This window comes from Oryctolagus cuniculus, chromosome 5, assembly GCF_051225735.1.
Source record: "Oryctolagus cuniculus isolate XC-2025 breed Fujian yellow rabbit chromosome 5, ASM5122573v1, whole genome shotgun sequence".
NCBI lineage: Eukaryota > Metazoa > Chordata > Mammalia > Lagomorpha > Leporidae > Oryctolagus > Oryctolagus cuniculus.
This window is the reverse complement of record NC_142871.1, coordinates 169359585-169383388: the sequence shown is the minus strand read 5'-3', so window position 1 is coordinate 169383388 and position 23804 is coordinate 169359585. Positions and strand designations below refer to the sequence as shown.

The 23804-nt window shown below is 53.1% G+C and overlaps 1 protein-coding gene across 21 annotated transcripts in view; it reads right to left on the bottom strand.

Moving 5' to 3' along the window:
• The window catches only part of EXOC2 (exocyst complex component 2), a 248073-nt gene that overhangs the window by 129150 nt on the left and 95119 nt on the right, over positions 1 to 23804 (bottom strand). For all 21 annotated transcript variants that reach the window (XR_016234397.1, XR_016234395.1, XR_016234396.1 and 18 more), the window contains 3 exons: positions 21409 to 21527; positions 8573 to 8698; positions 3813 to 3937 (listed from right to left, as the gene is read on the bottom strand). Coding sequence is in view for 16 of the 21 variants with exons in the window: in XM_089333481.1 (XP_089189607.1) it covers positions 3813 to 3937; positions 8573 to 8698; positions 21409 to 21527 (370 nt within the window). In the remaining 5 variants the exon portion in view is untranslated. The remainder of the gene's footprint in view (positions 1 to 3812; positions 3938 to 8572; positions 8699 to 21408; positions 21528 to 23804) is intronic.

Below are 23804 nucleotides of genomic sequence, written 5' to 3'. Positions count from 1 at the left end.
CCCAGCCCTGGCCCAGCCCTGGCCCAGCCCTGGCCGTTGTGGCCATTTGGAGAGTGAACCAGCACATGGACAGGATCTCTCTCTCCTCCTCTCTCATTCTGCTTTTCAAAGAAATAAATAAAACTTGTAAAGATATAAACAAATAAAAAGATTCAAGATAAGGCAACCGCTGTCTCTGATAGTGAGCTCCGTGTAGGAACTGAATCAAGCAGAGGAAAGGAGCATTCGGGTGGAGAGAGAACGTGGCTTAAGGGAGCAAGTCACTGAGCACTCAGTTCTGCTGAGGCAGCTCACCAGTCTGCTGGACTCTGATGCTACCAAGTTTTGTCACTGAAGACCCACTCATTGTCAGGCTGATGAGATTTCATTAGTGGAGTAAATCTGATTCCAAATAATAAGAACCAACCTTCCTTACGATTACAGTTACACGAACTTAAACTCACTGGTGTAAGCACTTCACTTACATCAGCTCCCGGAATTCCTGAGCCAACACTACGGGAGGAGGGGGTGCACACAAATAAGCCACCTGAGGTCACCGAGAGTGACACTCACCGGATGTGTCTGTTAACATACTGATGCTCCATGAGGAAGTCTGGGGACACACACCGTCCAAAGGCACGGGGCGCAAGATCCTAAGCAGAGACGGTGCGGGCGGTGCGGCTGTGGGCTGTGGCTGAGGGTGAGGACCCCAGACAGTGGCCTCCGCACTGCGAGCTGCACAGCCCTCAGCCGCTGAGCGTCACGGGAACAGGGTCAGACCAACCATGACACGTGGGTACGCGAGCTCTGGGCAAACCTGCGAGGCCCTAGGTGAGCACCTCCTCGTCTATGAAGACAGCCAGGCCCACGTCCCCTGTAGGGAAGGGCACTTCCTCTGCATGAGGCTGTGCACTGAGAGTTCTTGCCTAACCAAGATGGCAGGAAGCAAGGAAAGAAGGCTACTGCTCTGGTATCTGAGTGCTCACACGTAAAGTCATTAACGCCTGCTGAATTAAGGGAAGGAGAGGCCGGCGCCGTGGCTCACTGGGCCAATCCCCTGCCTGTGGCGCCGGTACCCCGGGTTCTAATCCCGGTCGGGGCGCCAGATTCTGTCGCAGTTGTTCCTCTTCCAGGCCAGCTCTCTGCTGTGGTCCGGGAAGGCAGTGGAGGATGGCCCAAGTGCTTGGGCCCTGCACCCCATGGGAGACCAGGAGAAGCACCTGGCTCCTGACTTCGGATCGGTGCAGCGGCCGGCTGCAGTGGCCATTTGGGGAGTGAACCAACGGAAGGAAGACCTTTCTCTCTGTCTCTCTCTCTCACTGTCCACTCTGCTTGTCAAAAAAAAAAAAAAAAAAAAAAAAAAAGGAAGAAATGCACTGCTACGTCAGACTTCAGAGACTTTTTTCTGCCTTACCTGTGTCTCTCTTTCTGCACTAAGTAAGAGTGATGGGTTCGAAAACCCGCTGTACAAGGGTTGGCGATGTGGCGTAGCAGGTCAAACCACCGCCTGCAGTGCCGGCATCCCATATGGACGCCGGTTCAACTCCTGGCTGCTCCACTTGCGATCCAGCTCTCTGCTGTGGCCTGGGAAAGCATGGAGGACGGCCCAAGTTCTTGGGCCCCTGCACCCACATGGGAGACCCGGAGGAAGCTCCTGTCTTCTGGCTTTGGATGGGCACAGCTCCAGCTGTTGCAGCCATTTGGGAAGTGAACCAGCGAATGGAAGACCTCTCTCTCTCTTTGTCTCTCTGCCTCTCCTTCTCTCTCTGTGTAACTCTGACTTTCAAGAAAATAAATCTTTAAAAAAAAGAAAAAAGAAAACCTGCTGTATAAAGACAGACATAAATATCAACAAGGACCTGGTAGGTAAAAAAAAAAAAAAAAAAAAAAAAAAAAAAAAAAAAAAAAGTAGACAAAGAATCAAAATACACAAAGAAAAAACAAAAATCCAGAGCACAGTCTGTTTCCTCCCCAGCATTAATTTGCGTTCAGGGTCAAACAAGGCCAGAGCATCCCCTGGAGTGCCCAGCCACCTTCCCACCTTCCCACCTTCCCCAGGGAGGAGAGGGAGGCTATTAAACCACAGAAGCCACATCTTTGAGCAAAAGTTCAAACAGTTTTAGTCCTTGTCCACATCCACTGCCCGTGCAAGGATGGCCTCAACCCCCAGGAAGACCCGCTTCTCCCAGCTCCCCCGGGCAAACCTGACTCACAGGACCCCTGGTGCAGCTTAAAGACAAGGGTGCTGGCGTCTACATTCCAGGGGCTGGACACTGGAAGCATCTGAAGGATTACAAAGGGATCAGTCCCTTTGTCTAGAGGCTAGACAGCCACTTAGGATGTCTGCACCCCACCCAGGAGCACCGGGTTCGAGTCCCAGCTCTGACCCCAGCTTCCTGCTAGTGTGCACCCTGGGAAGCAGCAGATGATGTCTCAAGTCGTTGGGTTCCTACGACCCACAATGGAGACCTGGATGGAGTTTCTGGCTTCTGATTTTGGCTTGGTTCAGCCCCAGCTGTTGTGGGTATTTGGTGAGGAACCAGTATGACAGATCTGTCTGTCTCTATTTCAAGTAAGAAATTACATTAATAATAAAAAAAGAGTCTAAATTTCCTTGCACTACACACAAAACTCAGAGTCATTATTTCATTTTCATACTTTCTGGGCTACCGAGTGTATGATGACTAATGCATTGTGAACAGGAGCCCAGGAAAATGCGAAGGCCCCAGAGAGAAACTTCTGCAGGCTGGCAGTGAGGGGTCGGGTCACATGACCTTCAGATTCTTTCCAACCATCAAATTCTAGAACAGTTCAGGCCTGCGTGCAAACGGCAAATACTGTATCCCTGCTGACCACGTGGCCGTGGTCTGCTGCCAGCCACAGCACCCATCCTCTGGTTCTGAATCACTGACAACAAATCTAAGTTTCCTTTTTCTTTACCTGACCATCTCGTTTAATCCTTGCAATCACCTGTTGGGCAGACACGCTTCCTCTTTTACTATTTTCTTTTCACGGATGAGGAAACAGTCCCAGAACCATCAGGTTACTCGTCCAAGGTCATAAGGTTATTAATGTTAGGGCATCATAACTCTTTTAACCAATCTTAAAAAAGACAACACTTACTATAGGCACTGGACTGTACTTTTTTTTTTTTTTTTTTTTTTTTTGACAGGCAGAGTTAGATAGTGAGAGAGAGATAGAGAGAAAAGTCCTCCTTCCATTGGTTCACCCCCCAAATGGCTGCTACGGCCAGTGCGCTGCGCCAATCCGAAGCCAGGAGCCAGGTGCTTCCTCCTGGTTTCCCATGCGGGTGCAGGGCCCAAGGACCTGGGCAATCTTCCACTGCCTTCCCAGGCCACAGCAGAGAGCTGGCCTGGAAGAGGAGCAGCCCGGGACAGAATCTGGTGCCCCAACCGGGACTAGAACCCGGGGTGCCGGCGGTGCAGGTGGAGGAATAGCCAAGTGAGCCACAGAGCCGGCCTACAATACAGTTCTTAAAAAAAAAAAACAAGCCTCTAAAACTTAAACCAGACATTCACAGTGGCTTAGCCCCCCATGGCCAACTTCACACACTCACCTCACTGATTTGAACCAGACATTCACAGTGGCTTAGCCCCCCATGGCCAACTTCACACACTCACCTCACTGATTTGAACTAGACATTCACAGTGGCTTAGCCCCCCATGGCCAACTTCACACACTCACCTCACTGATTTGAACTAGACATTCACAGTGGCTTAGCCCCCCATGGCCAACTTCACACACTCACCTCACTGATTTGAACCAGACATTCACAGTGGCTTAGCCCCCCATGGCCAACGTCACACACTCACCTCACTGAAGAGGCTTCCATTGACATAGGAAATCCAGAGCTTCCAGAAGTTAGGCAGCTGGCTTAGAACAAGCTTGGTCAGCTTCTCGACAAATGCCACCCTGTGGGGAGTTCTGTATCTCCACGCTGAGGGGCAGAGAGCGAAGTCCAGTGAGCCTGTGAGGTGAGCTTGCTGTCCTGCCCCCCCCATAGATGAGGCCCCGCCCCACGGGGCGAGCACAGCTGGATCCAGTGAGCGCGCCTGTCTGTGACCCTGTGAGGTGAGCTTACTGTCCTGCTCCCCCCCACCATAGATGAGGCCCCGCCCCACGGGATCCCGAGTCAAGTCCAGGGAGACAGCCTGGCAGCCACGGCTTCGGGACCTCCTGTGGCACAGGCGGTCAGAATCCCTGGCGTCTGACCGGGACGGCACAGTGGAATCGAGGGTGACTGACATGCACTTGTGGAGAAGGGACAAGCGTGAGCCTGGGAGCTGCCAGTACTCACACGCCAGACCCTAAGGAAATGGAGTTGCAGGCACATGGGCGGAGCTCTCACAGGTGAGAACTGTCACAGGGACCCTGAAGACCACAGATGACTGCAACCGTGCATAACAACACTGCTGCTAGGACCGCTGGCCGACAGCTTGCCTGCCCGACCTTGGTGCCGCTTGCACCCGGGCTACACTGTTTCGGCACCGCGGATGTGAGCGACCTTTCTCATTCTGCCTGAAAAGCTTCCGTCGCCTCCACTTCCCAGATAAGCCCATGACCCATCAGAGCCCAAATTTCCCACATGAGCAAATCCCCCGCTTCTCCCTGGATCAATGCATCAGCTTTGGACGGGAAACAGCCAACACAATCCACGCGAACACATCGTGTTGCGCCCACCCCCACCTCCCCGCCCGACTAGAAAGAGCCCAAATCCCAGGGAAGCACGGGGGGGTGGGGGGCTGCTTTGGCTGCAGGAGCCTGGTTTCCCGGGCGGCAGCGCTGGCTGGGTCAGGCTGCAGCCCCAGAGCTCGGCGGCGTGGGCGGGAAGAGGCCCCTGTGAAGCAGGACCGCTGAGAGGGCGGGCCGGCTCAGGCCGGCTCCGCATCAGGAGGGCCACCGGGAGGAGAGGGCTTTGGCTTCCCAATCTCTCCTCAGCAGGACAAGGCGAAGCGGCGCTGCCCCGCGGCGGCAGTAACATCAGGGCCAGCTCAACCTTTCAGAAACGCTCTGCACAGCCAGCCAGCCAGGGCAGGGCAGAGCCGGGCAGAAGCACGCAGGTAAGAAACTCACAGATTCCACTCCCACACACAGATTCCACACACTGAGTGCAGTGAAGACTCCGGGCTGGCCGGCCTCCCACAGGTGCTGCAGTCAGCACGGAGTAAGGACTCGGACTTCTGTGCCAACAGTAACTTCATGGGAATTAACAAATCGCCGAGATTTGGGGGGCGCAGTAAGGATTCCTCATCTGGACTCCTGGGCCGCTTAGGCATGGCCAAGTGTGTGGTGGGCTCCATGACGTAAAAAAGAGGACAAGAAAACCTAGGCATGGAAGCTTTGAAAGACTTGCTTTATACGGCAGCGAAAGAGTGCCTGTCCAGGAGTCACGTGCCACAAGCTGGCTGAGCAGTCCTGCAACCCCTGTTCCCTGAATCCTCATCTCAGTTCTCTGTGGGACTGACTGCTGCTGAGGCCAGTGAAGTGCCCGGCACAGCACGAGGCACCGCTGCCGCGGAGCCTGGTCAGCTCTGTGTGGTCTCACCGTCTCAGCACACAGCCAAACCCTCGACATATACACATATGCTGTAAGGGGCACACACATTCCACATACACATGTACTCCGCATGTACACACATGCTCAAATATGCATGCACACTCCAAACACACACATACACTTCACATATGCATGCACACTCCACACACATACTCTACATGTACACACATACACTCCACATATGCATGCACACTCCAAACACACATACTCTACACGTACACACATACACTCCACATACGCATGCACACTCCACACACACATACACTCCACATACGCATGCACACTCCACACACACATACACTCCACATACGCATGTACACTCCATACACACATACACTCCACATATGCATGCACACTCCACATACACACATATGTTCTACACATGCACGCACACTCCACATACACACACATGCACTACATATGCACTCACACTCCACATACACACAAATACATGTAATGCATGCTCTACATATGCATATATACTCTGCAGACATACTCTACACATACAATATGTTCTACCTATGCATACACACTCCACACACATGCACATATACATCCCACATATACATACATGCTCTACCTATACATGCACACTCCATATACACATAAAGACTACACATACATACTCCACATATACACACTCTACATATACATACTTCACATACACACATCCAACACATACACACATGTACCTCACACACATGCATTTCACACATACATGTGTACTCTACATATTCATGCATACTCTGCACACACGTATCCATACATATACGTTCCACACACATGTATGGTCTACACATGCATACATGTCACACATGTCTGCCACATGTAATGTACACTCCATACAAATGCACTCCACATATGTACTCTACATATACATGCATACTTTCCATACACATGCATACCACATATATATCAACACATTCTACATATATACACCACATATACACATATACTCCACATAAACACATTCACACGCACAGCACACACACGTAAATGTACACATGCATATACTCTGTGTAAGTAGGCTCCACAGAGAAGCACACCACATACATATGTACACTCCACAGACACATACATTCCACATACACACTCCAGGCATCCGTGCACTCCACACTCCACACGTGTAGAGATCACCGGGTCCCATGAGCAGTCCACCACAGGTACCACTCCCCAACCCCTAAGAGAAACACGGGGGAACGCTGCCTTCTCACTCATTCAAAAGGAAAAAAATTTTAAAAACCACAAAATAAACAATCGAAGTCCGCTTTGCTCCTGTTAACCTCGTTAGTTCGCAGGCATTCCATGTGACCTCACTGTACGACGAGAAAGGTATGGAGACACCATAAACTAAAACAGCAAGCCAGTGCCAGAGGCTCCCGCCAGACCCCCTCAGCGGTCTTTACGGCAGGCTAAGCAGTGCGCTCAGTCTGTCCGAGGTGACCTGGTAAGGAGTGCTAACACAGCTCATAAACACTGTTGCCAGACAACCACGCGGCTACCGAACACGCGTGTGCTCAATCACCACGGGCTGGGGAAAGAGCTGGGTTCCCGCGGCCTGCTGCCCAGTGACACAGGACACTTCTCGGTGCTGTGCTTTACTTAATTTTTTATTACTTGCAAATGCTGTTTACGTACAAATATACGTGATGAGAGTACTTCTCCCGCCCCCATGCCTTCTAAATCTCGGTCATCCAAATTCTGATCATTATCACTGAAAACCTGGACGCTTTTCTTACTGAATCCACAATACCCAAGCTAGAGCCCACACGAAATATCAGTGACAGAGGCCGTCAGGAGCGACTTGCTGAGAGTGATATAAGGAATGAGGACGCGGCAGGAACACCCAGTGTCTTCCAGGGAAGGCAGGAAGCGTGCAGGCTCATCAACCTCACTTTGATCACAGAGCTGAGAGGGAGTTCCTCAACGTCATCCATACCTGCGGTTTACTGCAAGCGATCCTTCCTAACGTCCCAACTTCAAGTAATAATTCGGAGGAAATTAAACTTGATTTATTTGACTTCCACTTCCAGCCACACAGGAACAACGGATGTAACCGCCAGCCATAAACAATCAGAAAAGTGGAAGAAACTCTATACATCAAGCCTTCTCAGAGCCCGACAGTGCGGAGCACAGGCCCGCGGTGCCTGGGGCAGGGGACGCGGGTGCTGGGTCTCAGCCTCCCCGGCCGGCTGCCTTGCACAGCTTCTGGAAGCAGAGGCACAGGAACAGCCAAACAAAGCTCAGAGGCTCTTCTGAGTTCAAGACGAGAGACCAGGGAACAGGAGGCTGCAGTGACAGGAAACCACAGGGAAGAGCACAGACAAGGAGGGAGCTACGAAGGAGAACGCTCCAGAAGTCTGCACAGGGGGCCTCCTAAGACAAGCCTCTGCATACATGGAGTGGCGCTTCCCAAAGCCAGGCTGAGACCACCAGAGACCACAGAGAGCAGAGCTCCCAGCTCTGAACAGCACAGGGGTACGAGGGTGTCTCCTGGGAGTGGGACTGAGCAGTCCCTGGAATAAACTTATTCTAGAACCGCTGTAACCAAGCTTAAAACAGGCCTCGGAGGGACCCTGCAGGGACTGGGCTGCCTGCGAAAGCAAAGAAGTCCTGCATTCTGTGAGGGAAGACAACAGAACTCACACACTCAGAGCCGAGCGGTCACGGTGTCTGGGACACAAACTGGAGAAAACAACAGACGCGCCCATCCGCACGGAGCTGTGCGTCCTGACCAGGAAGCTGGGGCAAGCCAGTCACCAAGACCAGACCCAGGCATTTCCATTGCTGACACTCCGGGGTGAATACTAGATTTCAAAAATCAGAGGCTGAAGCCCGGGGCAGGCATTTGGCCTGGTGGGTAAGACACTGCCTGGGACGCCAGCACCCCACGCTGGAGACCTGGGTGGCCCAAACTTCTGTGAGGTGCGCAGGCGCGGAGGGAGGCACTCACTGTCGTAGGGGACGAATGCGCACAGGCTAGAGGTCCTTGTGGGCGTGGAGGGAGGTACTCACTGTCGTCGCGTCCGGACTGAAAGCTGCTTCCTCTCTTGAGCGACGCCGTCTGCGTGAGATGGGCCAGCGCCGAGGGGCGCCCGTCGCTCTCTGCATCCAGCATGGGGCTGTGCAGGCCTGGATTCCCTGCAAGACACGGGGCGCGCGTGAGCTGCCGGTGCTTCCTTGGCTGGTCTACTGTTACCTAAGGCATTTCTACTGAGAACAATAAAAAATATTTTCTCAAAAGAGCTTTTCACAGTCATTCCCACTGTCACAGATTCGGTTTAAAACAGATTTGGTTGCAACAAACTACCTGGCAAAACTCACGCAGCGTTAGAGAGTCTATGTTCAGCAAAAGCAAGGCTCAAAAGATCTGAGAGGGGCACATAGCAGGTAAAGCTGCCACCTGCAGTGCCAGCATCCTTCATGGGCCGCCGGTTCAAGACCCAGCTGCTCCATTTCCGATCCAGCTCTCTGTGATGGCCTGGGAAAGCAGTGGAAGATGGCCCAAGTCCTTGGGCCCTTGCAACCCACGTGGGAGCCCCAGAAGAAGCTCCTGGCTCCTGGCTTCGGATTGGCCATCTGGTGAGTGAACACGCGGATGGAAGGAAGACCTCTCTCTCTCTCTCTTTCCCTTCCTCTCCTTCTCTCTCTGTAATTCTTTCAAATAAAGAAATTTTAAAAAATCTGGGAAGAAATCAATTTCTACTACTTGCTAAGAGTCCTGATTCTTTTTTCTTTTTTCTTTTTAAGATTTATTTCTTTATTTGAGAGGCAGAGTAACAGAGTGAAGGAGAGACAGAAAAAGAGAGGTCTTCTATCTGCTGGCTCACTCCCCAAATGGCCATAATGGCCGGAGTTAGGCTGATCCAAAGCCAGGAGCCAGGAGCCTCCTCTGGGTCTCCCATACGGATGAAGGGGCCCAAGGACTTGGGCCATCTTCCACTGCTTCGCCAGGCCACTAAGGAGCTGGATCAGAAGTGGAACAGCCGGGACTCAAACTGGCTTCCACATGGGACGTCGGAGCTGCAGGCAGAGGCTTAGCGTACTATGCCACAATGCTGTCCCCTAGTGGAATAAAGAATTTTAAAGACTTACTAAGCTCCAGCTACTGGGCTAAACATTGTCCAAGGAGCTCTACTTTGGAAAACACTACATCTCTGATAAGAGTTATATAATCCAGTGTTCAGACAAAACACAAATATGTGTGATAATGGAAAATCAAACAGTAAAGAACATATATTCTTGGGGCCAGCGCTGTGGCACAGCGGGAAAAAGCTGCGGCCTACAGCGCCGGCATACCATATGGGCGCCGGTTCTAGTCCTGGCAGCTCCACTTCCGATTCAGCTCTCTACTATGGTCCGGGAAAGCAGTAGAAGATGGCCCAAATCCTTGGGCCCCTGCACCCATGTGGGAGACCTCGAAGAAGCTCCTGGCTTTGGAGGGGCATAGCTCTGGCTGTTGTGGCCACCTGGGAAGTGAACCAGTGGATGGAGGACTTCTCTCTCTCTTTCCCTGCCTCTCCTTCTATGTAAATAAATAAAATGTGTACATAGGAGCCGGCGCTGTGGTGTAGTGGGTTAAGCTGCTGCCTGCAGTGCCAGCATCCCATATGGGCGCTGATTCGAGACCCAGCTGCTCCACTTCCAGTCCAGCTCTCTGCTATGGCCTGGGAAAGCAATAAAAGACAGCCCAAGTCCTTGGGCCCCTGCACCCACGTGGAAGACCTGGAAGAAGACTCCTGGCTTTGGATCAGCTCAGCTCTGGCCACTGCAGTCATTTGGGGAGTGAACCAGGGGATGGAAGACTTCTCTCTTTCTCTTTCTCTCTGGCTCTACCTTGCTCTGTAACTCTTTCAAATAAATAAAATACATCTTTAAAAAAGAAACATATATTCTTGTAGTATTTCTATTTTTTTCTATATTAAAGAAGTTTGCAGAAGTTTTACTGATTTTCCTCCACATTTTCCTCTGAAGTTTCTATTAGTCACTACTACTTTTAATTGTAGAATTCAGGAAATGATTATCAAAACATGAGTTTTGACATATTTTAAAAGGACCAAAAACTTAGCATAACATCAGAAACACATATGGAAAATTATAATTTAATAGGATTAAGTGTCAAAGGGATCACATAAATAAGACCAGTGTCTGCTAATACTAACTGATAGAATTGAAAAGGAGAGAACGATCCAACATGGGAAGCAGGATACACAACAGACTCAGAGAATGGCAAATGTCCTAACCAGCACTCTGGCCTCAGATTCAGCCCTTAAGCCATTCAGATCTGGCTAAAAAGCCCATGAGAGAATTTCAGGCATGGAAAGCCAAGACACTATGGCAAAAAATGACCTACATGAAAGATCTCTGTGAGTGAGATCCCAGTGGAAAGAAGGGGCCACCAAAGAAGGAAGTACCTTTCTCTGAAGGGAGGAGAGAACTTCCACTTTGACTATGGCCTTGTCTAAATAAGTTCGGAGTTTGTGAACTTAAGAGGCTTCCATAGCCTTGGCAGCTCATGACAAGAGCCTCCGGTGATTACTGATGTCATAAGTAAGAGTGTCAATGTTGAATCAACAGGAGTCACTGTGCACCTGCTCCCCTTGTAGGACATCTGTCTTTAAAGTGTGGTACTATGAGAATTAACGATAAAGCTAGTCTTCAGATAGTACTTTATACTTTATGTGTCTGTGTGGGTGCAAACTGTTGAGACCTTTACTTAGTATAGAGCTGGTCTTCTGTACATAAAGATAATTAAAAATGGATCTTAATGAAGAATGGGATGGGAGAGGGAGTGGGAGACGGGATGGTTTGCAGGTAGGAGGGGGGTTATGGGGGGAAAAGCCACTACAATCCAAAAGTTGTACTTTTGAAATTTATATTTATTAAAGTTTTCTATAAAAAAGTTATACTTTATTCAAAATGTATGTTAGAAAGGGGTAGGAAGACAATGTAAATTTACCAGGTTAAATGTGTCTAAAAAGGTCCAGGCCTTCAGTCAAGAAGGAAAGCATTTCCCAGTTCCCTTTCGTTCTGTGAGAGGTCTCATCATCCGCTTCCTATGGCTCCGGGAGGGAAAGTTCGGCACCCACTGATGTCCTAACGGGCGGTCCAGCACCGCAAATGCAGCCCCGGCCCCGGGGCGCCGCCGGAGGACGCACTTCTGCCCAGCGGCCAGCAGGGGGCGCGCCACCCGTGCGGGAGGAAGAGCCCTGCCCGCGGGCTGCAGGACGCTTTTAAACACCGAATATCAAAGTAGTCACAAGTCACCTACTTCTGTCAAACAGAAGCTTTCAGAAACCTTGGACGTGAATGATATGAATTGATACTTCTCCCCAGAAAACTGCGGCAAACGAAGCGGCTCTGATGGCAGGTGGGCGTGACTACAGCCCACAAAGCGAGAAGCAGGCAACTCCTCCCAGATGCAAGAAAAGCGGCGGAACTGCGGCCGCCTGGGGTTCTGCGGACCTCTACTGCACAAGGACGAGCCGCACCCAGGAAAACGACGAAGTTTCCTCTTCCAAGCAGCTCCGCAGCCGCGTTCCCTGCCGGCCACTCTGCCCCGAGCCCGAGGGCAGCGGAGCTCCGGGCTCCGCAGGCCCACCCTGGCCTCTGTGCTTCCAAAGCCGGGCTGCGGATGGAGTCTGAGAAGCCACATGTTCTCTCGGCAGTAAATTCGCTACACAGGACTACTCCTAGGATTTTCATAGATGGATTTTTTAAAGCCTTCTGTGAAACAGGAGGTTGTTACTTGCATGCCTTTCTTTGACCCAATACTAATAAACTGCCCCCTAGATTTTAAACTGGGGCAGGTGTTAATTCTAGCAAGAATTCTCCAGAATCCTGTAGCCACTCACCATCTCAGGCTATAAAAACCAGGGCTCTAAACTATGTGATGTGCAGTATCGTTAGCTGTGAATTCTGACTCTAAAAGTTTGACTCTAAGAACAAAACGGGAAAAATTCATAATCTGATCAATGTTACTACAACTGAGAGACTGATCAGTGGTATTATTATCTTAATGTACAAGAGTTTGCAATGACACTGTATCACAAAAATATGAAAAGCGAGAATTTTTTCAAAAGGAAAAGTTTACCAGAACTTTATACTAAGGTGTCATGGACTGAACAGCCTGGCTGGCTTACGGCCACCATGCACAGTAAGCAACAGAGAGGTACTCCAATGAGAAGCAAGATTAGTCATCTGCCTGCCATCTGCCTGCCATCTGTCAGTTACCTGAGGATAACTACAGGTGCTATCACCCTGGAGACAAAATTACAACCAGGCACACAACCCTGCAGCGTGAGAAATCGGCACATTCCTATTTCTAAGATTCTGTGCGGTAGGAGAAACTACACACAATTCTAGAAGTGGATATTCTTAGGGCATAGTTGTGTCTAATTACACAACCTAGTACTGGAGTTGCAATTTCATCCACATAACAAAGAATAAACATATCTCATCCACAAATACTTGGGAAAAACCCTTTAAACACTTTACACACACACACACGATTATTGCTGTCAACAGTCAATATTTTATTTCTCCATTTAAATAAAGCTTCTATAACATGGCAATGACATTCTCAAAGGAAATTATTTTTTCCTTTTTGTGAGTATGCAGACACGTTTAACAAATTATCAACAAACATGAAGGTAGGAAAAATTATTTCTGGAATACTACTCAGACATGGAACAGAACTTTTGTTTTAGTAAGAAAAACCGCTGAAACGTCCGTTTTCGGAGTTTCAGAGGCTGCTCTTTTTTCGAAGCACTAATGGCCCGGTCACTTCACCGGGAGGGTGAAGGTGCAGCCCAGGAATCACCAGGCTTCGGGAAAAGCAAATAAATGCCGGGTCCTCGCAGCTATTTCTCCTGGAAACCCCTCCACCAGCTCCCCACTCCGCAGCTGACAGGGCCCCGCCCAGGGTTTAGAATGAATCCTTAAAACACAAAACAAGAAACCAGCCGGGCTCCCGCCTCGCGGGTCCAGCGCCCCTCACCCCGCAGTCGCCCGCACTGGTTTCCCCGCGCAGCCGGGTGGGGCGCCGCATTCCTTCCGCACACGCAGGGATCTCAACGCCCGGGCGGGCGTGCGAGGCAGGACGGGCTCCTGAACAGCTCTCCGAGCTCCTCCGGTCACACACGGAGCTCCGGCCCGGGCAGCGCCCCGTGCACGGACCCGCCACGCAGACGCGTGGTCGCCCTGCGCCTCCCTGCCCCGTGCGCGGCCAGGGGCTCCAGGCAGGAAAGCTCTGGAGAGGCACGCGCGAGCTAACACGGCCGGCCAGGCTACCGCAGGGTCCGAACCAGCAGGGCAGGCGACCGGCCACAGCAAGAATCACTTAGGCTTCCACCAGCCCTGCACACTTCTCAGCGGTTCTATGTGGACTTTCAAGGAGAGGAAAACAGGCTTACAACTCGTTACAAAAGCGACAACACACAGTTAAAATATTTACCAGTCAGTATTCTGCAGTTACACAGAAATGCTGGCATTGGCTGCGTGCTCCACCACTCACTGCCTGTATTTTCGTCTGATCAGGGTGGACCGGCTCGAGCTGCAGGAAGCCCTCCTCCAGATGCAGTGAGCCAAGACTGTGGCGGGAAACAGCCGCGGGACAGCAAAGTGGAAAGGTCCCGTGTCCAGCCTTCCCGGCCTGTCCCATCTAAACAAGAGGGATTATTCACGGAGCGGTGAGCGGAGTCCACCACAGGACAGGAGGGGCAGGAGAGGCTTCTTCACCCAACACCCTGCGAGGACGCCCACACGGGATCTCCAAGCGAATGCCGGGCTCTTCCAAAAGGAAATCGGATGCTCAAGTCCTAGTACCTGACTTTGAGAAAACCTACTCAGATTCCCAGTGTTGACTATTAGCCTTGATGTCAACGTGGAGGGTGAAACTGTCTTCAAATTAGATTCACAGCAAATCTAGAATCGTGAATCAAAACGATTAGATGCCACTGTGCACCCTGGCAGGTAAGACTGCTCATAGACATGACACAACTCACAGCAACAGTGGGCAGCTGCCAAGGGAACACATTTAAAAGTTGTGGAATACGGATTTTCCCCCTTTTCTTTCTGGAAAAAGGGGGCAAAGGGAAAGGAAAACCAGACCCCCTGCTGGCTGGAGGGAACTAGTTCTGATGCAACCATGAACTGTACCTTCCCTTCCTGGGTCCTGCCCCTTTACGTCCCTTAGAGCTCCAGCCTGAAAGCAGGAGAATGAAACCCTACTGAGCACTCCATCTTCTAAAACCAGTTTTACAGAAGCCCCTGCCACTGCAACCTGCCCCGAGCCAGCGTGCGGGGAAGCCCCTCCCTCAGCCTGTAGCGAACTCTGTACAAGCCCCACACGGCAGGGCTTGCCCGCGCGGTCAAGATGGCTCTCAAGGGCTGCAGCCCTGCCTCTCTGATGTTAAGCAATTGCTCTCGCTCCAGGTTCACGCAGGAGAGATACCACTGTAGAAATGGCAAGAAAAGAAGCCCCTTAAAATAACCTTCCTAACACAGATTCGTTATAGTAACTTTAAAGTAAGGATTCTAATTTATTAAAAGAGTTAATTTATGTGTAACACACTTTTACTAGTCTTTAACCATGGAAATATTTTTATAATTTTGTGGAAAGCTAAATGAATCTTCTGGCAATTAATCCAGCATTTGAGAAGTCTATACAATCCTGTACCATGGTGATACCAGAGCTGTATCTATTAACCCTCCTACTTAAAAGCAATACCATATAAAACATGTACATAAAGACTACAGTTGTATTTTTAAATATCAAGACAAAATACAGTTTAGTGATATGATATAAATTTGTAAGATTGTAGATAAACCATAATATAACCTATACATGTATTTTATGAGCTTGAGTTGAAAATGTGGCCTTTTTATATCTTGAGGTCCTTGGAGAAACCTAAATATTTTTCTTTCAGCAAGTAACTAACAATCTGCTGGATGTGTGAAATTATTAAGAGGATAAATATTTAGCACGACTTCTATTCTTAACAGTTTGCTTTCTGTAAGAGAGCCATCAGGGTAAGGATCACCAGCAAAACACTCAGGAGCAGCTGTCTTTCACGTCTCCAGAGAACCCGAGCCCTGTCTGCTGCCGCCGGGTGCTGACTCGTCACGTCAGCTCCGGCTCCTAGTCCACGGGGCCCCTATCCTGCCCCAGCTCCAAGACGTCCCTCCGGCAAGTCCTAACTGAGCACCCACTGAAGAAGGAGAGGCCACCCCACGGCCCGGTGGGTGCCTTTCCCCTTGGTTACCACAAAGAGCCAGCAGACGCTTGAAGAGTTAAACTCCTTTTCACAGCAAAGGGAAGACCCACCCTTGACGGCCACCTTCGACCACCCAGTTTGAGGCCAGGCCAGCGAGGCGGGTCCGCCAGGGGCTTTTCCTGCAGGGAAGCGGAGGCTGAAATCTAGCTTGGGACCCACTCCAGGCAGTCTGAAAAGACGAGAGCCACTTCTCCATCTCCATCCGGTGTGGCGGCGGCTGGGGCAGAGGACTGCCTTGGGAGCAGGGGAGAGCTGTGCCCACCGCGCAGCCACTCCGCTGGGAATCCCGACACCAGCAAGCACCTGTGTCCCGCAGCGCGCTAGCTTTCCCATGGGTGTTTTAAAAACAGGGACTTGGGTTTTGGTCTCGTTTCCCCCCACCCTTTCCTCCCCTTAGGAAAACCAGATGTTCACATGCAGGCTGCGGAACCAGGCCCTGGAGAGGGCGGTCTGGGAGCCCAGGGCAGGCGTGCTGCAGGTGCACAGTACTGCAAGGGCAGAGCGGCCACCCGGACCTGGCGCGGTGCTCCTGGGCACAACAGCCTTGAGGCCCCTCTGCTGCCGAAAGCTCCGCCCAAAAAGGACCTTCCCGGGGAGAAGGCGGCTTTGTGTGCAGGGCGGCTGTGGATGAGCTGCCACCCTCTCTGCCCCCCCACAGACCAAGCACAATTAACATTTTTCCCCAAACCACCCTGCAAAGACTGTAAAAAATATTTATGTTAATTAGGTTTTCTTACATTCATGCGTACAGACCAGCTTTACTTAAAAAAGACATCAAGAATTCTTTTCCTGCCTGAAACACTTACAATCCATCCACTTAAAACCGTACTCTATTTCACAGGGCGGCCTCAGCTCTGAAGCCTTGTTCTGCCGGTGGCTTTACTTAAACAGTTACGACCCCTGCTTTTCTCCAGTGTTTACAGTCCAAGTAAAGACACAACAACAGAAAAGCTTCAAAGTCACTTTCCCTGCATTCAGAATGCACCGAGAAAACCAGGAGTCCTGCAGGAGGAGCAGGCACCGTCTCGACTCTCAGAAAACTGAGTTAATCGCGGGTGAAATGATGTGGCCGGGGGAGGGCGGGGGAAGGGGCAGGGGCGGCCAGAGACCGTGGCCCAGCTGGGAGCTGACAGCTGTTGACGCCAGCGTGGGCACAGCACTGTTCTGTTTCCTTTCTGTTTTTAAATCTGTTTGGGATTCTCCAAAATGACATCAGAACTGCTTATGACCTGAGCTCACAAGACCACATTACATCGGGATTATCTGCATGATTTACAGTGGTGGCTTTTACCGACTAATGTCAAAGAAAACACTAAAACACACCTCGTAGCGATCAGACTAAGGAGCAGTCGCTCAGTCGTGCCGTAACATCTGCAGAGCAGGTTCAGGGCATCCTGAGGGCTTTGTGCTTTCGCTCTAACCCAAAGGCAACGCTGGGTAGGGCTCGTCACAGACGAGCAAGGCCACCTCAGATCCACGGCCTTCGCTGCCTCAGGGAGCGGAAGGGGTCACTCCATGCTTCTCAGACGAGCTGGCTGAGACACACAGTGACAGCCGACGGCAGGGAAGGAACCTGGTACAGCCGTTCCCTGCATCCTCAGGAGGAATCCAGGCCTTTGCTGACGGAGCACCGTGGATGTGCAAGTAAGATACCAAAACTCCCTAGAACCTTCCCAATTCCAGAGAGGCTGTGTGCATGCACCCCAGAAATTCAAATCCAGCCACAGCGAACGTGTTCCCACTGCTTCTCACACGCACACAGGTCTCCCCAGCAGACCTCCTGCCACCTGCGGGTCGCAGCCGGCCCCCACCTGGCCTCAGATGAGATGCCAGCTCTGCCGGGGGCTTCCTGCGTTTGCCCCCAGCGACACTGGTTCCCCACGTCCCAGGAGGCCACAGCATCCTTTATGTCCCGCTTCACAATTATAATAAAAACACATGTACGTGTTTCTGAAAATCCTGGGTCCCTCCCTCAAGGCTGCAGGCTCCAAGGGGTCTGCAGGCCCTGCATGTGCAGCCCCCACCTGGCACCCTGACAACGACTGACACCGGGATAACCGGCATGGAGAGGGTCAGGGCGGGTGCGGGGCAGGTGCTGAGAGCAGTAAGACCACCCGGGAGGGGCGGGCCTTGTGGCGCTGCAGGTGAAGCCCTGCGTGGGCGCCTGCGACCAAGTCCCAGTCCACTCCTGCTCCCGACCCAGCTTCCTGCTCACGCACACCTGGAAGGCAGCAGTGGCTCAGGTGCCTGGGAGCCTGCCACCCATGTGGGACACCCGGACTGAGATCTGGGCTCCTGGCTTCCGCCTGGCCCAGCCGACGAAAGACCTCTCTCTCTGCCTCTCCCCCACCCCCACTCCCGTCTCCCATCTCTCTCTTTGCTCTGCCTTTCAGATAAATAAAAATAAACATTAAAAAAAAACACCCCGAGGATTCTGACAGGTAGTGAATAGTGAGGGCCAAACAGACTACACTCTAAAATTCAAAAATTACCAGCTGGAGCCACAGAGAGGCAGATGAGAGGAGACAGCATGGAAAAAAAAAAAAAAAAAAGCATGGATTTCAAAATTTGTGGAACCAAAATAAACTTTTTTTAAAAAAAAGATTTATTTCATTTGAAAGGCAATATTACAGAGAGATTTCCATCCACTGGTTCACTCCCCAAATGGCTGCTATCCCTGAGGGCCAAAGCCAGGAGCCAGGAGCTTCTCCCGGGTCTCCCACATGCGCTCAGGCGGCCAAGCACTTGGGCCATCCTCTGCTGCTTTCCCAGGCCATCAGCAGGGAGTTGGATCGGAAGAGAAGCAGCCGGGACTTGAACCGGTGCCCATGTGGGATGCTGGTGTTTCTGGCAGCGGATTAACCTGTTGCGCCACTGCACAGGTCTCAAGCTTATCATTTAATTTGATTCTGCATGAGCTTTCTGAAGCCCCTCATGTGTGAGGCACCCTGAGAATCCCTGCAGCCCACAGACTGCATCATTTCCTGTCATTTGCTCTGGCTAAAAATTTTTTAAAAATCTTAAAAACGACATTCATAGGAACTTTAACAAGAGCATCAATAAAGAAACACGTGGGTTTTCTTAAATTATCATTCATGGAAAAGAACGGAGCCAGAGTGCAAAGTCCTCCGATGCAGGCCAGTTAGTTAAGTCACAAGGGCGCTGTGCTACAAGAAGCCAGAGCCAGCTCTCCTCCGGGCCCTCGGCTGGGCTATCCCTGCTCTCTCGGGTATCCAGGGGCTCAGGCCACTGACGCTTCCTCACCCTGGTCACCCTCGGCAGCCTGGGTGCCCAGCCTGCAGGACCTCAGCCCGCGTCTCCCGCTCCTGAGCCGTGACGCCGCGGCCCTGCGGCCCCTGCGGCCCCTGCGGCCGCCCCTCCTGCTTCTCTTCTACCACACCCTGAAACACCCTCCTCTCCTGGGCTGGCTTTCTTCTCCTCTCACTTTCCTGGGTGACAGCATCAGCCTCCACGCAAACCACCCCCCCAACTCAACCACCAACCCATCCACAGTGGGGGGTGGGAGGAGGGCTCCTCTTATCCCCGACGCCCCAACTGAAGGCCACCATCACCCTCGTCAGCCTTCATCACCTCCCCGCTCCGTGCACTTTCCTCTCTGTTGCCACGACCTCCGAGCCGGGGTAGGTGCCTGCCCCGCTGCTCCAGCCTCCTGACCACTCACCGCTCCTGGTCTTCCTCCCTCACCCCTTCACCTCATGGAGCCACAGCTGGCATCGGTCTACAGCTCAGTCTGCTCACGCCTTTCCCTGCTCCAGACCCTCAGGTGCCCCCCACGCCCTCTGCACGAAGCTGGGACGCTCCACATCCATCATCTGGTGCCTCCGAAGCCCTGCCCAGCCTCAGTGTTCACCGCTGTGGTCACACAGAGCTCCGGGTCCATGGAAGCTGGGGCCTGCGGCTGCCCGCAGTGCCGGGGACGCACACCTTCTCCCTCTGGGTGGGCGTCCACTCTTCCCTCCTACTTCTCAGCGGCTCCGCACAGGTCCCACTCAGCTCGCAAAAGACACGACAGGCAGGGCCCAGATGAAGCTCCTGGCTCCTGGCAGCAGGCTGGCCCAGCCCTGACTGCTGCAGCCATTTGGGGAGTGAACCAGGGATGAAAGATCTCGATCTCTCTCTCTGCTGCTCTGCCTTCCAGATAAGTAAGTGAATTATATATATAAAAAAAAAAAGGTGAAAGAGCGGTCACTTCCCTGACCTAAGCTCTGGACCTGTGCTAGGGCTGAGAGCACACCCAGCCTGACAGCAGCACACGCCGGAGTGTTCTACCGGCCAGCGCTTGCCTGCCTCCTGCAGTTCTCTGCAGGCTTGCTGAGCCAGGCACTGCGTGAGATGCTGCCCGCTGCAGCCTTGCACCCAGCAGTGCCCGGGGCACAGGACACGTTCCCCACCCCCCGTGTCTGCTGATCGCAGGCCTGCACGCGCACGCAGCTCAGCTCTGGCTAAACCTCTCTTCCCCAGGGCCTTTGCACAGGCTGCAGCTGGCCTTGAAAGCTAACTCTCAGCCCATGTGGCGCCTTCCCTGAGAGGCTGCAGCAGTCACTCCCCTCCACAACACCCCTCATTTTCCAACCACACACTCCTGCTTTTCATTGTTAGTCACATGTGTAAAGTCTTCCCCTCCTCTTCCAGTGACTGCCTGCCTCCCCACCCACGCCCCAGCGGCACGTGTGATGAACAATGGACAGACGGGAGTTATCGAGGGCACAACGCTGTCTGGGACAAACCTCTCATCCTCGCAGCACACGGGGGCTCTCCTCCCTTCCTTCCTTGTTCCGTTACCACGCTGAGGCCTAATGCTCCCCAGGGTCCCAAACAGAACAAAGCAAAAGCACCCCATACAGGCAGCAAGAAAACGCTGTGTGCCTTTGGGAAATACGGAACTCCACAGGTGAGGAAGTGGGAGGGGCCTTGGGAAATCAGTCTCCACCAGGGAGGAAGGGCGGGGCCTTGGGAAATCAGTCTCCACCAGGGAGGAAGGGAGGGAGGGGCCTTGGGACCTAGGGTCTCCACGGGGAGGGAGGGCGGGGCCTTGGGAAGGGGAGGAAGGGCGGGGCCTTGGGAAGGGGAGGAGGTGGGAGGGGCCTTGGGAAATCAGTCTCCGCCAGGGAGGAAGGGAGGGAGGGGCCTTGGGACCTAGGGTCTCCACGGGGAGGGAGGGCGGGGCCTTGGGAAGGGGAGGAGGTGGGAGGGGCCTTGGGAAATCGGTCTCCACCAGGGAGGAAGGGAGGGCGGGGCCTTGGGAACTAGGGTCTCCACGGGGAGGGAGGGCGGGGCCTTGGGAAGGGGAGGAAGGGCGGGGCCTTGGGAAGGGGAGGAGGTGGGAGGGGCCTTGGGAAATCGGTCTCCGCCAGGGAGGAAGGGAGGGCGGGGCCTTGGGAACTAGGGTCTCCACGGGGAGGGAGGGCGGGGCCTTGGGAAGGGGAGGAAGGGCGGGGCCTTGGGAAGGGGAGGAGGTGGGAGGGGCCTTGGGAAATCGGTCTCCACCAGGGAGGAAGGGAGGGCGGGGCCTTGGGAACTAGGGTCTCCACGGGGAGGGAGGGCGGGCCTTGCCTTTCAGGTCTTTCACGTAGCCCTCCTTGCAGCTGTGCATGAGCTGAAGGATCCACCTGTGCTGCGCGCCGATGCACTGCCAGGCTGGGTCCCCGGGCGCGTGGAGGTCGGACAGGTACCTGCGAAGACAAAGCCACGGGTGACGCACAGAACTCCTCTGCCGTCGGTGAAGCCAGCGATTCCAAAAATCATTATCAAAAACCCCTAAAGTGTTATGAATTCGTAAAGCACTTGCCAACATCAGTCTCTGGTGCTCAGCTCTCGAGGAGGGTTAAAGCTTCCTGTCACACAATCACAAGGAACGGGAAACCTGTGATTCTTCCGCATTAGCTCCTTGTGAAGAGGCAGTCTGCAGCGATCCTATCTGCTGGTGAGGACATCTCCACCTGCACATCTGGCTCCGTGTCCCCACGCGCTCCAGAGTCACTTTATTAACACAGGTGGGAACCAGCAGAGCACACTGGGGAACAGTTAGGAATTTCAGCGTTTCTCAAACAGCTCCTGTCTCTATGAAAGCCTGCCACTAGATGGCAGTGTGACACCGTCTCCTAGGAGGAGCTAACTAAGGGGCATTTTCTCTGCGAGATGTGGTGACAACACACTCTCCCCTCTAAAGTCTACCCTGTGACTGAGAAAGCATTTCTCTAGAAAATATAGGGCACACAGGTGCTTGTCTCAGTTTTCAAATAGTTCTTGAACTGTCTGAAATCATCTTTGTACATGAACACCCAAACCCAGATAATTCAAATATACTGCCCTTGGAAATTTTCTGTCTTTTTCCTTCACGAGATATCTAAGTCTAACAAGTGACACCCAATTCAGTCCACTCCAAAGACATGGTGTGTTGCAAAATGGTTCCCAGACCGAAAGCTGTCTTGTCCTGAGGATAAATGCCTGTTCAATGGTAAACAGTCACCAGCGCTACAAGCAGTGGCCCCTGGCCACTCAGGGCTACGCCTGATGCCCCGTCCAGTCCCTCCAGTCCCCAACGCATAAGCAGCTCAGTGTCTGCCGAGGGCTGAGGACCCCACCCCCGCCAGCTGTCAGGGAGGCCTCGTTTCCAGGGGTGGCCAGCCCTGGCCGAGGGCTGAGGACCCCACCCCTGGCAGCTGGTGGGGAGGCCTCGTTTCCGGGGCCACTTCAGGCAGGTGCACGCTGCCTGGGGTCTGCCCACGGGGTGCAAATTGGGTGCAAACAGGCTGCGCCTGGCACACAGGCGGTCACGGGAGGCAGCTCACACACAGAGCAGCCAGCCGGGACTCCCGCTGGGGAGCTCAGCACGCAGGGAGGAAGCTCCGCTCCCAGCACGGCACCCGCAGCCTGGCCCCGCCGCTGCTCCACGCACACCTCCCAGAGCACAGGGCCCTGCTGGCTCCCCCAGCGCCAGCCGTCCGCACCCCAGGGTGCTCTCAGGGAAGCCGCTGCCCGGGCTGTGAGCCATGGAACGGGAGCACTGAGGGGGTCTTCCCGGGCTCCTCCCCCGGCCCCCTGGCTCTGCAACTTCCTAAACTCGGTCTCTGCCACAGGCTGGCGGGGCCTCCTCTCCGGCCTCATCAGTGGGTAGCCATCCAGCCAGGAGAGCTTCCTGGAGGTGAGGTCCTCAGGCTGCCGGAGCGGGGGAGTTTGAGCGCATTCTCCCCACTCTGCAGCCTGAAGCCCGCAGTGCCCTTCCCAGGGCTTTGTTTAGGCTGCCTGCACACTACGGCTGGTTCTCTCAAAACTGTATATTCAAGATCACTTTAAAAAGAGGCTTTGTGGAGGGGAAAAACAAGGTAAAGAATGTGAATTATGACAAACACAGACTCGGGATTTTAAAGCTTCACCGGCTGAAGCCATTCCAGCCGTATCCTGGCATCCACACCCCTTAATCGTCCGCAGGGACCCGAGGGGACCAGCGCCCGGAGAGGCCTGCAGCCTCCACTCAGGAGCAGGGCGTTTGCTATCAGACAAAGGAACACAATGACCCGGCCACCTCGTGTTCACACCTACGGGCCTAGACAGCTTGGATGGTGGAAGCTCCCACGGAGGCCGGTAAGGCTACCTCAGTCCCTGCCTTCTGCCCACAGCGCCCAGCACCACAGACGGCAAAGCCTAGCGGCTCTGTGGCTTGCTTTTTCAAAGGTTTATTTATGTACACATGAATGACTGATTTGAAAGGCGCAGTGATAAAGAGACAGTGGGAGAGACTGAGAGACATCTTCCATCCACTGGCTCACTCCCCTAAATGCCCGCAACAGCCAGGGCTGGGCCAGACAGCAGCCAGGAGCCAGGAAGTCTACCCAGGTCTCCCAGGTGGGTGGCCAGGACCAAGGTACTCAAGCCACCACCTGCAGCCTCCCACGTGTGCATTAGCGGAAGCCGGCTTGGAAGCTCGGAGGAGCCAGGACCGGACCAGG